The sequence below is a fragment of the Homarus americanus genome, unplaced genomic scaffold, assembly GCF_018991925.1.
Source record: "Homarus americanus isolate GMGI-L3 unplaced genomic scaffold, GMGI_Hamer_2.0 scaffold28, whole genome shotgun sequence".
Classification (NCBI taxonomy): Eukaryota; Metazoa; Arthropoda; class Malacostraca; order Decapoda; family Nephropidae; genus Homarus; species Homarus americanus.
Genome location: NW_024742238.1, coordinates 609,699 through 625,918, shown reverse-complemented (window position 1 = coordinate 625,918; position 16,220 = coordinate 609,699). Strand labels below are relative to the sequence as shown.

Sequence of the window (16,220 nt, the reverse complement as noted above, 5' to 3'; positions counted from 1 at the left end):
ATTAAATCAGTAAACACTAATAATAAAAGTAAATCCAGTGATATATGGCAGGGAGCGAGGACAGTTACAACAGCACTGCTGCAGATGACTCGACTAGCAGTCACTCATTCCCTAACACCCGTTGTCAGGCGTACAATCGAAATACGTATGGGAGAAATACATGTCTTGTAGTCCAATTTGAAAATGGTGACAGGCAGAGTGATAAACAAATTATATAAACATTGCAATTACCTACAATAACGTAATAAGAAACATTGTATCATTACAAGAGTGAATGTAATAATATTTTTACAAACAGTAATTGACAACTCTGTTTATGTTTCCCACCTCAGGAACCTGTGTCCCGCACGCTGACATCTTAGTTACACGGGCCTAAGATGATCTTTGCTCTGTTTTGGGAATTCTTCTTATGGGAGGCTTCTTTGCCCCCGGAACCCCCAAATTTTGTCTGAATCTTCCAAAATCCGGATTTACTGGGTCCGAATCTTCTAGGGTTCACTGTACTATTTTATATTTCCTTTATTTCTAAGCCACATCACTTATATGGAGTTGAATAAGTGTTAAAGAAGTTTTTTTTTCTGAGATACGAATTTATGAGACCAGCCTACAGCACTGTGCATTGTACTACAATCCACAGTGCTACAGGCTGACCACACAAATTCGTAGGACTTATTGCGGATCCTAAGAGCGTTTCAATTAACCTGAAAACTCTTTATCCGGCACCTCTCAATCCCCATAGGTGACGGATAACTGGGATTCTGCTGGATATCAATTTGTTGTATTGATAAAAAATGATAGTACAGCATGCCTTCAAATTTGTGGATGTTAGGTTCTCAAAATGGCCACGAATCGCCATAACCGTGAATAACATTTGCAGACCAGGTGGCGGGGGGGGGGTTGTATATTTTTACTTGTGTACAAAGAAATGTTTATTCCCTTTGTGTTTGCCCTTAGGACAATTATTTCTTTTACCTGTACTGTATATATGTGTGTGTATTTAGACTCACGCACACAAAACACATGCAAATAAATAATAATGGGAAAATCCTCTCACAAATAATCAGAAACAAATTATTAAAAATATTGAATCTACCCTCAAGTCTACTCCGTGCTTGCTATTAACAAAGCACGGAGTAGACTTGAGGGTAGACCCAACATTTTTAATACATTTGTTTCTGATTATTTGTGAGAGGATTTTCCCATTATTATTTATTTGTATGTGACTACTACTACTTTTTTTTTTTTTTTTTTAATGTGGCCTCCAGCCTCCCCCAATAGCTACACTTTGGGGCCGAAGCTCTCGCTCCCCTGACGCAGAGCAAAGCCAACCGAAGGAGAGAGAAGGACAATCGACATCTCATCCAGGCGGTAACATAACTTCTGGGCTGCTGCTTCTGTTCGGAGATCACCTCCGTGAGTCTGGCGTAGAAACATCTTGCACTTTGTCCCATCCCACGAGAGGTTGTGAATACTAGAGGAGTGAAGCTGCCTTGATCAACGTTCTGAATTCTCTCCCCGTATGCCCTTATCTTGTCGTTCTCGTTCCTCCTGTGTGCAGCATCGAGAGCTAAGTTACGGTGACATGCGGCCATGGGATCAAAGATCCTGATGTCGAAGAAAGCTCCCTGTCCCCGCGTCCATAATCCTCGAGCACTGACGTCAACACGGGCTTCGTTGGATGTGTTTGAAGTCCTATGTTGGAAAATTCTGCCATCAAATGGAAGGAGGGTCGGTTCTACTATGACATCACGGCAGATTTCCTTCAACATATTTGCTGTGAGATCCCCTACTACTACTACTACTACTACTACTACTACTACTACTACTTTTTTTTTTTTTTTTATAACGTGGCCTCCAGCCTCCCCCAATAGCCACACCTTCGCCACCATTTATTTACCTTAATATTAAATATCCTAATACATAAGAAGCTATCCTATCTGTGTTAAATTAGTTGAGCCGCAGATCTATGCGGCATTCAGTGACTGTAGCCTCATAGTCAATATCTGCAGCAGTTGTCGGAGTAGGGGCAGAAGCTCTCGTTCCCCTGAGGCAGAGCAAAGCCGACCGAAGGAGAGAGAAGGACAGTCGACATCTCATCCAGGCTGTAACATAACTTCTGGGCTGCTGCTTCTGTTCGGAGATCAACTCCGCGAGTCTGGCGTAGAAACATCTTGCACTTGGGCCCATCCCACCAGAGGTTGTGAACACTAGAGGAGTGAAGCTGCCTGTATCAACATTTTGAATTCTCTCCCCATATGTCCTTCTCTTGTCGTTCTCGTTCCTCCTATGTGCAGCATCGAGAGCTAGGTTACGGTGACATGCGGCCATGGGATCAAAAATCTTTATGTCGAAGAAAGCTCGCTGTCCTCGCGTCCAGAATCCTCGAGCACTGACGTCCACACGGGCTTCGTTAGATGTGTTTGTAGTCCTATGTTGGAAGATCTCACCGTCCAATGGAAGGAGGGTCAGTTCTACCATGACATCCCGGCAGATTTCCTTTAACATATTTGCTGTGAGATCCCTTACCTCGTCATGCCTCATGCATATGAAGCCCCCCTTCTTGCACACCATGGCATGATCGCCATCATAGGAAGAGCCACACACGCATTGGGAGGGCAAACCTTCTACTGGCCGACCGTACCTTAGAGCAATGGCATCTGTAAATTCTTGTTTATTAAGACTGAAACCATTTGCCCTTATCGGTAACGTAGTTAACCAGTTCGAGGCGCCCACCTCCTGCGCTATAGCTACTTTTTTTTTCAAATTTTCTGGTACCTGCAGCAATAGTTGCTGCAACTTATCATTTTGGCAGTGCTGTCGATCTGTCGTAATGGACCTACGAATCTTATTTACTTCACTGATATCCACTTCCCCTGTTGCATTCTGGGCTATTATGTGGTCCGTGAGGGCTGCCGTGAGCTTAAGTGAATTTTGATGTTCAGTGGCAGCAATCTCCTACTACTACTACTACTACTACTGTGTGTGTGTGTGTGTCTACACACACATATATACAATACAGGTAAAGGAAATTATTGTCTGGAACATATGGCTCCCTGTCACGGCCGTGAATATGCCGGCAACTTTAAAGCTACCCACAGACATTCTTGGGTACATCCAGGGTGTCATCCATGAATAATAGAGGACCATGAAATAAAAATCTGTGAATTATTCGGGTGTACTCTGTAATAACATTGTATTTTATTGTTATCGCCATGCCAATTGTGCGCGCCGGCCACATGTTAAGTGAAGAAACTGTTTACAACTCAGAATAGCTTACTAAGCAAGATGGAGCTGATAGCAGCTGTGTGACTGCCTGAGGGACAGTCTATCGCCTTCTACTGTAAAGGCAACATCTGGATTCTCGTCAGCCAATATTACCAGCAGGACTTTAGATTTGTTCTTGTTAGTCTTACCCTAGACCCCAAAACGTGAGTGTGATTGTGAACTGTTGAATCCTCTGAGAACTCTAAATAACTTTAATAAGTGTAATTATGTCCTGTATATTGATCGTATTATTCAAACTGTCCTGATGTACCAGCAGTTGTTATATGTGAATTGTATTCAACAGGTTTTGACTGAATTATACTCATCGCGTCAACGACAAGGGTCTTATTGTCCTGCACAAACCAAAATCGCTCCAATGAACGATTACATTTATTATTCCTAATAGAATTGTTTTTATATTTTATTAATATTTATAATAAAATATTCCCAATATAATTTATGTTGTACGTATTTTGTTATTCGTAATATAATTCACATTACTATACAGTATACTGTATTCCTATACTACTATAATTCATTCATCTTAGTATAATTCATAATATATTCCTTTTATAAACACAGAATTTCTAATTGAATTTGCAATGTATGGGCGATTTTTAGCTATAATCAATGTGGTAATTGTCTCCATGTGAATCGTCCAAGTGGGAAGAAATTGTCTGTCTGGGACTCATCTTAGTGGCATGCAATCAAGGTGAGGAGTGCAGCTCTTGCCTCCATCTTATGTGAATAGGTACCTGACTTTACTCAAGATGACCAAGTGTATTGCCAGCCACATTGCCTCCTTAGTATATCTGCACTGCCCCTAATGGGCCATCAAGCCTATGAGATCCACTTTAAATCCTAAATAATTAAACTATTCTAATGATGATATTGTACTCTATTGTCAGGATGACACTAATGAATTGCTAATTATTTTATTTCAGCCAAATTTAACTGCAGTATTTATTATTTTTAAAGTTGGTGATAATAGGCACTGTATTGTACCTTTCAGTCAGTGCTTTTGTGTGTATTATAATTTGTATTATTTTTATTAGTATTTAATATCTGTTTTTCAGGTAACACTAAGGGATGAAAGTTCTGAAGAAGGCTCAGGCTTTGGGCCCTCTGGCTGGGGCTCAGGACTCTCTGGTATATTCCCATCTGGCCTCTTAAGGCCTGATGGAGAAATTACAAGTGGAGAGCTAGACATTGCTGTTGCTACAGAACACAAGACAGCAAAGAAACCAAAATCAAAGCCAGGTAAAAAGCGTTTTATCACACACACACACGTGTTGTCTAATGGTAGACCCTGCTGCCATATGGCATCACGAAAATTATGACCAAGTCCCAGGTTGCTGATCTGACTTTCTGCCTCATTTACACACAATTGCAGGGCCTCAATTGTTTCTCTTATTTTGACAACACAACAGACATATATTGTTTCCCACTATTGATCTTTTTTTCATTTTTGTATTTCTTTGTGGTTCTTTATTATTATTATTATTATTTAATTTTTTATTTTTTTTATTTTTGCTCAATCCGGAATGCGACCCTCAGCTTTTAACCTAGGTTTGTTAATGCCAAGCAATAACTTGCCAGGCCAACATACAGGCAATTAAAACATCTAATAATTACTTAATAAGTAATATTAGGAGGACACGTCGCTACCTGGGGCCCTGATGTGGGTCAAGTGACCTGTGCCCGGGTGGGCTAATCCCTGTAAAAACACACACACACACACACTTGTACAGTTGCTAAAACAACTATCTGGGCAGGTGGGGGTCGATATGCCCTCATATACAGTACCAAAATTTATCATCCATGTTCTCATTTGTTTCCCACAAAGTATGCACAGATAGTGGTTTTAGCTACTGTGCGTAGATCTTAGAAATCCTAAACTATGTTTCCAAAGATAATATTGCATGATAATTTTAAATCTCAACATATATTCATATAAGAAATTATTAAACTAAGCCATGGGATAACATATAATACAGCTAGACCCCGACTTACGACTGCTTTGACTTACGACCGTCGGGACTTATGACCGCCGCAGTTGTGACCATTTTTTTTTATTTATTTGTTCTCTCCAAATGACACACGCATTTTCTATACCGAAACGTTTCCAGTTAATGTAGTCTCCATGTATAATTAGAAAATTATGGGGGCCCCATGTGCATTCAGCTGACTACATTAAAGGTAAGTGCTCAGTCACACTGTATCCATTCCTCATTATTTATTACTTTCACTGTACTGTATCCATTCCTCATTATTTATTACTTTTACTGTACTGTATTTCATTGTAGATTTTTTATTAAAAAAATTTTTTTTTTTTTTTTATCTATGTCGGACTTACGACCATTCGGACTTACGACCTGGATTTGGGTTCCTAACCCCGTCGTAAGTCGGGGTCTAGCTGTATATGGAAAAGTATATTGTTACTTGATAAATAAAGTTTTGTGGTTCATTCTGTGAATTGAAGCAAGTGCACAAAATATAAATACTACAGGCAGTTCCTGAGTTGCGACCACCCATACTACCTAATGGGATCCCAAAATATTCATCACACAAATTTGTAACAAAAATAATTTTTTTTTTACATTACTTTATGTTGTTTTTGTTAGCTGATTTCATATTGAATTTAATTGAATTGAAACAGTTTATTTAGCCAGAAAACACAGATACAGAGTGGATAATAATAACATTATTAACATGGCTGAGCCAATTGAGAGCCTGAACTTTCTCGTAGGATAATACAAGAATAGAAAGAAAAGAACAGATCAAGAGGGAGAAATTTATATATGCTGTGTTGTCAATAGTAAGAGAGAGAATTGAGACCCAACAATTGTGTGTAAATGAGGCAGAAAGTCAGATCACCCACCTGGGACTTGGTCAAAATTTTTGTGATGCCATATGGCAGCAGGGTCTACCATTAGACATCACATTATTTAGAATACATGTATTTGTATTAATTGTTCTTTTGTATGGACAAGGTTGTGTTTTTGCCTCACCTAATCTATGAAATTAACACTGTTCTGACTTACAAACAGATCAACTTATGAGCAGGGTCCAGGAACATAAGTCATTGGTAACTCGGGGACTGCCTGTACAGTACAGTATTGCTTCTCTCTTATGATCCTCACAGTAGTATGTAGCTTTGTACAGTATTACTGTATTAACTATAATTCTGTTTTTTATTTTTCCATTTTTAGATTCAAAGAAAAAGAAAGAAGCAAAGAAGCCTGCTAAGTGTAAGACCAAGCCTAAACCAGAGAAGAAGGATTGCCAGGACACAGAGTTTGGTTGTTGTCAAGACAATGTCACTCCTGCCAGTGGTCCCTTCCAAAAAGGTAAATCATTCTTATTTTAACTAAGACACTCAGTGAAATGAACAGAAGAAGAAGAGAGGCTTATCAGTAGGTGTATTATTGTAAATTAGGACAAATTTCAGAAAATATTAGTGTTGATGGGCAAGTGGTAATATATAAAGTTATTATAATAGGATTTAAAGTTGATGAGGAATGTGGGACCTAACAAGTAAACTGTGATAAGTAGAAGCCATGCAGCAGTGATAGGTACATAATCTTAATTTGTGACACATAAATTTAACCTTTTCCATTCTTATATCTGTAGAATACAGTAGAACGTCGATATAACACGAGATACATTCCAAGAGAGGTCGTTCAAAACTGAATTTGCACTAAATCGAAGTGTTGTTTCAATGGAATAATTTAGTTTGGTACTTGAGAGAAACAAAATACTAAAAAGACTGAGAGTCTACCCTGATGCACCTCAGCCCATCTCCTAGAATAGACAAAACATTGTATTTTTGTATTATTATGTTAAAACAAACACTCATAAATCAACACAGCTAAAATTATGGGACGTGAAATGGTCTATTTTCTAGCGATCAGCTGATGTGAAGATTGGGGGGGGGGTGATATGTTTGACAGTTGATGCCAAGGTCTAGTGCTTATTTATTTATCTGTCCTTAAGAGTGCCTTTAAGTTTTTCTCTTATAAAATGTCACTGAACTGACATGTTTTAATTAATTTTATTACAAAGGGCTAAAATTTTTATCTCTTGTGTAAAATATATGGCGTTTACATTCAAATTATTTGCTGTCTTGCAAGGATTCTAGCAATGCAAGTTATATTCTCCTAACTTTAGTCTGTGATATTATATAAGATAATAACTGTAAGCCTATAACCACCCTACCCTGGCTGGGAAGATGTTGGGGGGGGGGGTGACAGTGACATGTTTGACAGTTGCGCCGAAGGTCTAGTGAAGTATTTATTTGTTTATTTATATCCATTAGATTAAGTTTTTGTTTTTGCTTATAAAATGTCACAAAAGTGACCTGGGAGAATATAATTTACATTACTGGAATTCTTACAAGATAGTGATTAATTTGAATATAATCATGCTATAGTTTACACAAGACAAAAATTTTAATAGTCATTTAGTACATTATTTTGAGTACATGTACAGTACAGCTTTGCCCTTAGGACAGTGTGGCGTGGTCAGAGAAACATTTGGCGCGAATTTTAAAATATCATGCACCAGATTGACTCGCGCAAAATAGGAAAGATTCACTTTAAATTAAAACATTGTCCTAAAGTGTGGGTGTCGCTTTAAATCAATGATCTTAAATTGAATCGCTTTAAATCGATGTTCTACTGTACTAATTTTATTTGACACAGTAATTCTAAATATCTGTCTTGAAGGTTATTATCCTAAACTATAATGATCAGATGATTGTTAATACTGCATGTATTAGATGAGACTATGAAACATATCATCCAAACCAGCTAAAGTATCAAGGGTAAACGGAGACTGTTATAACTGAACCTTACTATTTTACCTGTATGAAGGCTGCCTACGCATTGAGACTTGTAAGGACACGACCCATGGCTGTTGCCCAGATGATGTAACACCAGCTCAAGGCATTGACATGAAGGGCTGTCCAGGCATCTCTCTCTGTGAGAACTCCCTGTTTGGTTGTTGCCAAGATGGAACCACAGAGGCCAGTGGTCCACATGGGGAGGGCTGTGAGGACCTCATGTCTTTTAACTGTGAAGAGACTAGGTAAGTATATATTTTTTGGCATTTAACTTTTAAAGTAAATTAGGAGCAATTTCTCTGAACAAGAATTTTTAAATTACCGTATATCTCGGCTTATAAGACGGAGTTTGGACATTAAAAAAATCTGCCCAAAGTTAGGGGGTCGTCTAAACCACCAAGTATATAATTCTTACCTCTTAAATATTGTGGTTTAGTGTGTCAAGAGTGGTGATGGAAACATCGTAAGCCACTCACAAGGTCTTACCACTAATTATTTTATACTGAAACTTACGTTTGGCAAGCTGGATTCAAATTAAGATTACCGGTATATTAAAATAATAAAAATGTATTATAAACCTGTCTAACATACCGTAAAAGAGAATTATACCCCTGTAATAAACACAGCTATCATCACACACCCCTCCCCACGCCCCCCCCATTTGCCAGTGAGGAGACAAGAAAGGGAAAGCGACCGCGAGATTGGGCTATTTTTAGCCGGGGAGGTGGTCAGTAATGCATATCGGTATATTTACTGATAATAATACTTATCACCTATAAATAATTAATTTAAAATTTATTTTTTTACAAGTTTTTTTACAAGGAATATTCAGTAAATGACTGCATTAATTCTTGAAACTACTGACAGTTAAATACAGACGCTTAAGTGACGTCACTAGTGTTTACACTACACCAGCTGGTAACATTTGATGCGATTACTTGAAGTGAATTGGCCTTATTTTAAGTAACTAACCATAAATAAATACAAAAAGTAAAAAAAAGATCAAAAGTGAGAAATAATATACTGTATGTATGTTGTGTTGTCAAAGTTAGAGGAACAATTCAAACTGCAATTGTTTGTAAATGAGGCAGAAAGTCAGGTCAGCGCTGAACCTGGGACTTGGTCACAATTTTCGTGATGCCATATGGCAGCAGGGTCTACCATTAGACAACGCATTATGCTTCCAATATCTTCCCAGGCGGTAGTATCTACCTGTTTGGTAGCTGCCTACTACCTACACAATTTTTAGTAATATTACTTTGATACATGATAAATTAGACAAAGAAAATAAACATCAAATTTAATTACCAAGACGCTTCCCATTGGCAGCTGTAAGAAGAGGGGGAGATGGGCTATTTATAGCCCTTCTTTGTGTCTGAAGTGACCAGTACCCTAATGCACCATAAATAATTCATTTAACATTTATTTTTTGTACATATATTTTGTTGTGTATATATATATATATATATATATATATATATATATATATATATATATATATATATATATATATATATATATATATATATATATATATATATATATATATATATATATATATATATATATATATATATATATATATATATATATATATATATATATATATATATATATATATATATATATATATATATATATGTATGTATGTATGTATGTATGTATGTATGTACAATCCGAAGGATGATGGATTAGTTGGAAGTGTATCCAGAAGAAAACAAAATATTTTACTTTACACGTTATTAGCCAATGTTTGGCAAATTATAGTTTCCGGCCATGACAATATTCTCATTAGGTTGGGTTGGGGAGTGAAGCTCTGCTCTACTACATTGAATATTATTTATCACTACGTGTCAAAGAGAGTGCATTACATAAATCATACTAGTATAAAACACTGAGGAAGCTCTGTAATTATCGCATTATTAAGTAACACTTCAACCACCCATTTCAAGCATAACCCCACGGACAAAACATATGGGGATTGGTGGTCACACTGGACGGTAAAGTGAGGCGGTGGAGGCGGGCGGTGAGGCAGGGCGGGTGAGGCGGAGCGGTGAGGCGGGCGTGGTGAGGCGTAGTTAAGTGTAGTGAGTGGCCGAGGCGTGGCTGACGGGCCAGGCCGGGCTTGCGGGCAGGCAGGATGGAGGAAGGGTAAGGAGGGTGAGGTGGGGGATTAGACAGGAGGAGGATGTAGGTTAAAAGACATGTTAAGTTATAAGAAGTTAGTACAGACACCGCTTTCATAACTGAAACACAATTTCTAATGCTCAACACTGACCAACAATCAAAACTGCACTTGGGCTACTGAGAATGTCACAGATCAAGGGGGATTGAGAAATCACGTTAAGCACTGAAATATTATTTCTAGAAAAAACGACAGCAAGATACCACGACGTAGAGACATTTACTTGAGCTGTAACGGTGACACACTAGACACTTTTCACGCCATTATGCAGGAACTCCTTATCACGACTAACAATACTCAAAACAACGAGCCAGGTGTTATGGCTAATGAGGGAGGGCATGTGGGTTTACGCTAGCACACTGTTGGGCCTCAATACCAAGGACGAGGAGGGCGGAGTTAACGTTATAGTACGCTTTTGCCACCAATATAATGAGGCACTGTGATAAGAAGAAGATTACATATAGGTAGAATATTGATAGTATAAGAGCATAAAAGAGAGGAAGATTTTGGTGAAAGGCCGTGATAGTTATTTACACTTATCAGATCTTATACGCCAATACACATCTATTACGGCCTTAAGGGCGACTTCAAACAACGCTCATTACAACTCTTTATTAATTACTAACATGACATGGACACATTAATAACACCTTCTATTGAAGTTACTTAGGACATTATATTTTACGCTATTAGGACTACATATTACGTTACTAGACACTGATTCTCGGATACTTAAATTACGAAATGAATACACTTCCCACGTAAGTAACTCATCCCATGGAAAGCTCTGACAAAACTCACGTGACCTAGGAGGCCTAGCAGGTGGTCCTGGCTGGTTCTTATGGAGACTGCTTAGCTGGGCACCGTGTGTTGAGGGCACCCCGCTTCCTAATCGAGGCAATGAGGTGGCTTGCCTCCTGCCCCTGACTTCTCGAGCAGGACTGGGGACGGGTAGCTGGCCCTTCTTGGTTACAAGACACACTCTCTCTGTCTCTGGGCAGAGGAGGACTTGGACGTCCTATATATTATTGGGGAGGGCGAGTCAGTTTGAGCTGATCGAAGAAGGGTCTCTCTTACATTTGCCTCGCTAATGTAGGGTCAGGTCTGGACTTTTTTCAGAGACTATAAGTTGTATATTCTGGAGAAATCTTTCAGATGGGGGTCGTGTGACATGAGTCTTGGTTGATTTGTGGCCCTTGACTTGAGCCCGAGGGTTACATTTGACCTGGCTAATGTGAGGTCAGGTCTGACTTTCTGCGTGTGTAGTTATTGTGTATATTGGGAGAGTCGGCCGGTGCTCTTACATGTTTGTTGGGGCCGGTGACATGGGGAGGAGCCAGTTGGATTTGTAACTCCTTGGAGCGGTTGCCAGGGGCCTCTTTACATTTGACCCCCCATGTCGGGCCTGCCCGGGACTGTTTCCTGAGATGTAAGCTGTGGTCTGACAACCCACACATATATTATATATATATATATATATATATATATATATATATATATATATATATATATATATATATATATATATATATATATATATATATATATATATATGTGTATGTAGTATGTATGTATATATAAATATATATATATATATATATATATATATATATATATATATATATATATATATATATATATATATATATATATATATATATATATATATATATATATATATATATATATATATATATATATATATATATATATGTACAGTTGTCTTCACTTAACGCGGTCAATTGAACCCAGAGGGTCCTGCTGTTAGGAAACCACGAATTGAATAAAAGAACATATGGGATTAATTCCAATAGAACCCAGCCCTAACTTCAAACTCTACCTTTTTGACGAAAATAACTATGTTGTAGTAAAATAACATCTTAATTTTATGATGGTACATGCACACAATTAATACTTAAGAGAAATAGAGAAATACAGTCGCCAAGTTAATGTCCATTCAAATAATGGACTCAACTCCCTCCCCCCTCTCTTCACACTACACTCAATGGCTCTTCCCTCTGAGAAATTTATAAAAAGTATAGTAATAAATAATTCCTCAAACTAAAGTTAGGATAAATAATTGACATTGCTGATTCCTTGTAAGACCAGGAATATTTTGAATATAAATGTCATATATTTTTCAAGATAATATATTTACTCAGAATAAACTTTACATCTAAAATTTGTATGTCTAATGCAAAATCTATGATGTTTATATTCAAAATGATCAGCAAATTGTAAGAATTCCAGCAATGTAAATTATATTCTATTTAGATAAATGAATTTTATGAGCTAAAACAAATTCAGTTAATAAAAAAAAATATTTTCTATGACCATCTGTCAATCAAAGTAACCCACCTTGCTTTCCCCTTCCAACCACGTGGTCAGTCCCAACCCTGCCCCCACCCCCACCAATCCTCCATTCAAGAGTTTTAACATTTAAATAATACTAGATTATAATTTATCTAATTGCATGTTTAATGCAAATATATGTTTATTCAATGATCATAATCCAGCAATGTAAATAAAATAACTTCACTGCAACAGTCTCACCAACTAATAAAAAGATAACATAATTCCAGAGAATACTTTATTCAAAAATTGCATGTTTAATGCAAAATATATGTTGTTTATATTCAATGATAAATTATAAGAATTTGCAATGTAAATTATATTGGAGTTAAGAGATGAATTTTTATGAGCTAAACAGGCAGTCAGGAGGGTGGGGTGGTAGGCGCTTGAAGACACTCACGGTATCGATGAAATGCCGTAATGAAAAGTTCAGCTTGGCAGGCAATCCCGAAGAAAACGCTGCGGCGAAAGCGCTAAGCGGGCAATACTGTATGTATGTATGTATGTATGTATGTATGTATGTATGTATGTATATACAGTATTACCTAACTAACGCGTTTCACTTAACGCCAGCTTTTATCATATACGCCTGCCTCGCCAGAGCTGAACTTTCACCACGATTTTTTTTCCACATATGTGAGTGTCCGCTCGAGACGCTATTTTGATTGCCCCACCCACCACCCTGCCTGACTGCCTGTTTTAGCTCATAAATTATACAAATTATCGCCAGATAACTTACATTGCTAATTCTATATTTCAGGATCATTTTGAATATAACATCATATATTTTGCATTAGACATACAAATTTTAGATACAAATTTTCAGAGTAACTATGTTATCTTTTGTGCAAAATATATGACATTTATATTCAAAATATTCCTAGTCTTACAAGGAATCCAACAATGTCAATTATATTATCCTAACTTTAGTTTGAGGTATTATTTATTAAAATTTAGTGGTTATCCCACATCTCCTTGGGACGGTTGGTGGGGGGGGGGAGGAGGACCGACCGACCATCTAGCCACCTGAAGAATTATTTTTTTTTTTATTAAATGAAGATATTTAGCTCATAAAAATTCATACAAATTACCCGGTCAGAATAATTTACATTGCTGAAATTTATAATTATTTTGAATATAAACATCATATATTTTGCATTAAACATACAATTTTTAGATAAAATTTTTTTCTAGGTAACTATGTTATCTTTTTGTGCAAAATATATGACATTTATATTCAAAATATTCCTGGCTCTATAAGAAATCCAGCAATGTCAATTGTTATCCTAACTTTGTTTGAGGTATTATTTATTAAATTTAGTGGTTTTCCCCAAAATTTCTGAGAGAAGAGCCAGTGAGTGTAGTGTGAGAAGAGGGGAGGGAGTTGAGTCCATTATTTGAATGGACATTAACTTGGCGACTGTATTTCTATTTCTTAAGTATTAATTGTGTGCATGTACCATCATAAAATTAAGATGTTATTTTTACAAACATAGGTATGTGCTTCAAAAGTGGAGTTGGTCGGCCTGCTATTGGAATTAATCCTATATGTTTGTTGTTCACTTAACGCTGACCCTCGGTTCAATTGACCGTAAGTGGGGTAATAAATTATATATATATATGTATATATATATATATATATATATATATATATATATATATATATATATATATATATATATATATATATATATATATATATATATATATATATATATTTCAAGTAAATGGAAAAATTTTACTCGACACCGACATTAGTTCCAGTTACCGGTAAATAGCAGACGCTTCAGTGACGTCACTAGTATTTACACTACACCAGCGGGTAACATTTGATGACATTACTTGAAGTGAATTGGCCTTATTTTAAAAAACCAAGGATGGTTGGTAAAGGACTACTGAGTTAGTGGGTAAGTGTCACATTTGGGGTACTGGTCTTATACAGCGAATAGAGCTCAAAAGCTACTTTTTAAATGGAAAATTGGGGGGGGCCGTCTTATGCACCCCGACGCCTTATAGGCCGAGATATACGGTATTTTGTCTTGTGTCTATGATTTTTTAAGTGCTATTTATGTTCAAATCAGAATGCGATGCTCGGCGATTCAGCTGTAAATACACACAAAAGAAGGCTCCGCGAATTTGTGTTGTAATTGCTGAAATACTGTACTAAGTCCCACGAGGATTTTATATACGGTATTTATACTTATTAGCACAGTGAGGAAGTAGAGTGACTTTTATTTGGTTTATGTCTCTCAATTATTGTATTTGGGACAATTTCTTATACGATCTCTGGTCAGCTTCATGGCGACCACAACATGTCTTCTTTATAAAGTTGCTTAGATCGTTGTGACGATTCCTTGCCTTTAAGTCACTCAGTGAATGTTTCTGCGCCCTCCCGGGCTCGTCTTCACTGAAAGAAAATATGTGGATATATATAAGTGAGTTCTGCTATAACGCGTGTTTTGACATCGCAAATTGGCTATAATGCGATTTATAAATAGAGGAGCGATATTTGTAAAATGTGAACGCTTGTTTGCTGCAACGCGATTTTTGCTTACTATTTCTCCAATTTTGTGGTATTAACTGTGAATATGGTAAAGAAGAATATCTCCAAGGAGCGTTCTGGTGATCGCATTCCCGATGATGATCGTAAAAGAAAGGCTATAACACTTGAAGAGAAGCTCGATGTTATCAACCTCAAAATCACCCTTCTCCCCCATCAAGTTATATTCATATTTTTTCAAGGTAAAGTGTTACATTTACTGTATGATTTCAGTATTAGATATGAATGTAACATTTATTTAGACTGTGCTATCCTTTGTGTTAGGCTAACTACTAAATTTTTTTCGATTTCGAGTAATCTGCACCTAACCCTATTTTCTCCATAAGCCCTGTTATTTCTATTGCACGAATTTCTATAACACGAGGTTTTACAAGAACACAACTATCGCGTTATAGCAGAAGTGACTGTATGTATACTGTTTAAGGTTTTCTTTGTCCCAATTATTCACGTGCTAGTATGACTGCCATGTGACTATCGCTCTTCCTACTCTTGTTCGTTCACAAAAAACCTTTGGGATTCCACCCTCGGTTTTCTAAATGCTCGCAGTATAAAAGCCAGAGTTGAGTTATTCTCTTCATAACTTTATTTTATTGATGTCCTAAGTGGCGGGTTCAGCCTTTCCAGGCGAACTTTAGCGAGGCTGCTAGACTTAGCGTTCCTTCCGGAATGCTGACCTCCCGGTCTTCCTAGCAATCTAGAGTTATGTTGAAATGGACTTTACATCCTTATATGGGTTATATGAGAACATTTCAGGGTGGAATAATTCTCAACCCAATAAATATTGCTAGAGTAATAGTGAACGCTGTTGCCAATAGAGCGCTATGTTAGCGGCTCATCACTGTCAATCCTGCTGGGTGATAGTACACACGTAGGCATTTTCGCTTAAGTTATTACTTGGGGGATAATGTCTGTGCCCCTGATTTTGGCAACAAATAGAGATCTTGATGATCCCTCTACATAAAATGTTCTAAATGAAATAAGTTATGTAAAAATAATTTCCTTGAGCTAAGGGGTAC

General features: G+C 37.1%; 1 protein-coding gene across 10 annotated transcripts in view; it reads left to right on the top strand.

Annotated features, from left to right (window-relative positions):
• The window catches only part of LOC121876639 (papilin-like), a 267,725-nt gene that overhangs the window by 96,559 nt on the left and 154,946 nt on the right, over positions 1 to 16,220 (top strand). For all 10 annotated transcript variants that reach the window (XM_042381925.1, XM_042381926.1, XM_042381924.1 and 7 more), the window contains 3 exons: positions 4,341 to 4,524; positions 6,477 to 6,614; positions 8,139 to 8,352. In XM_042381925.1, the coding sequence (XP_042237859.1) occupies positions 4,341 to 4,524; positions 6,477 to 6,614; positions 8,139 to 8,352 (536 nt within the window). The remainder of the gene's footprint in view (positions 1 to 4,340; positions 4,525 to 6,476; positions 6,615 to 8,138; positions 8,353 to 16,220) is intronic.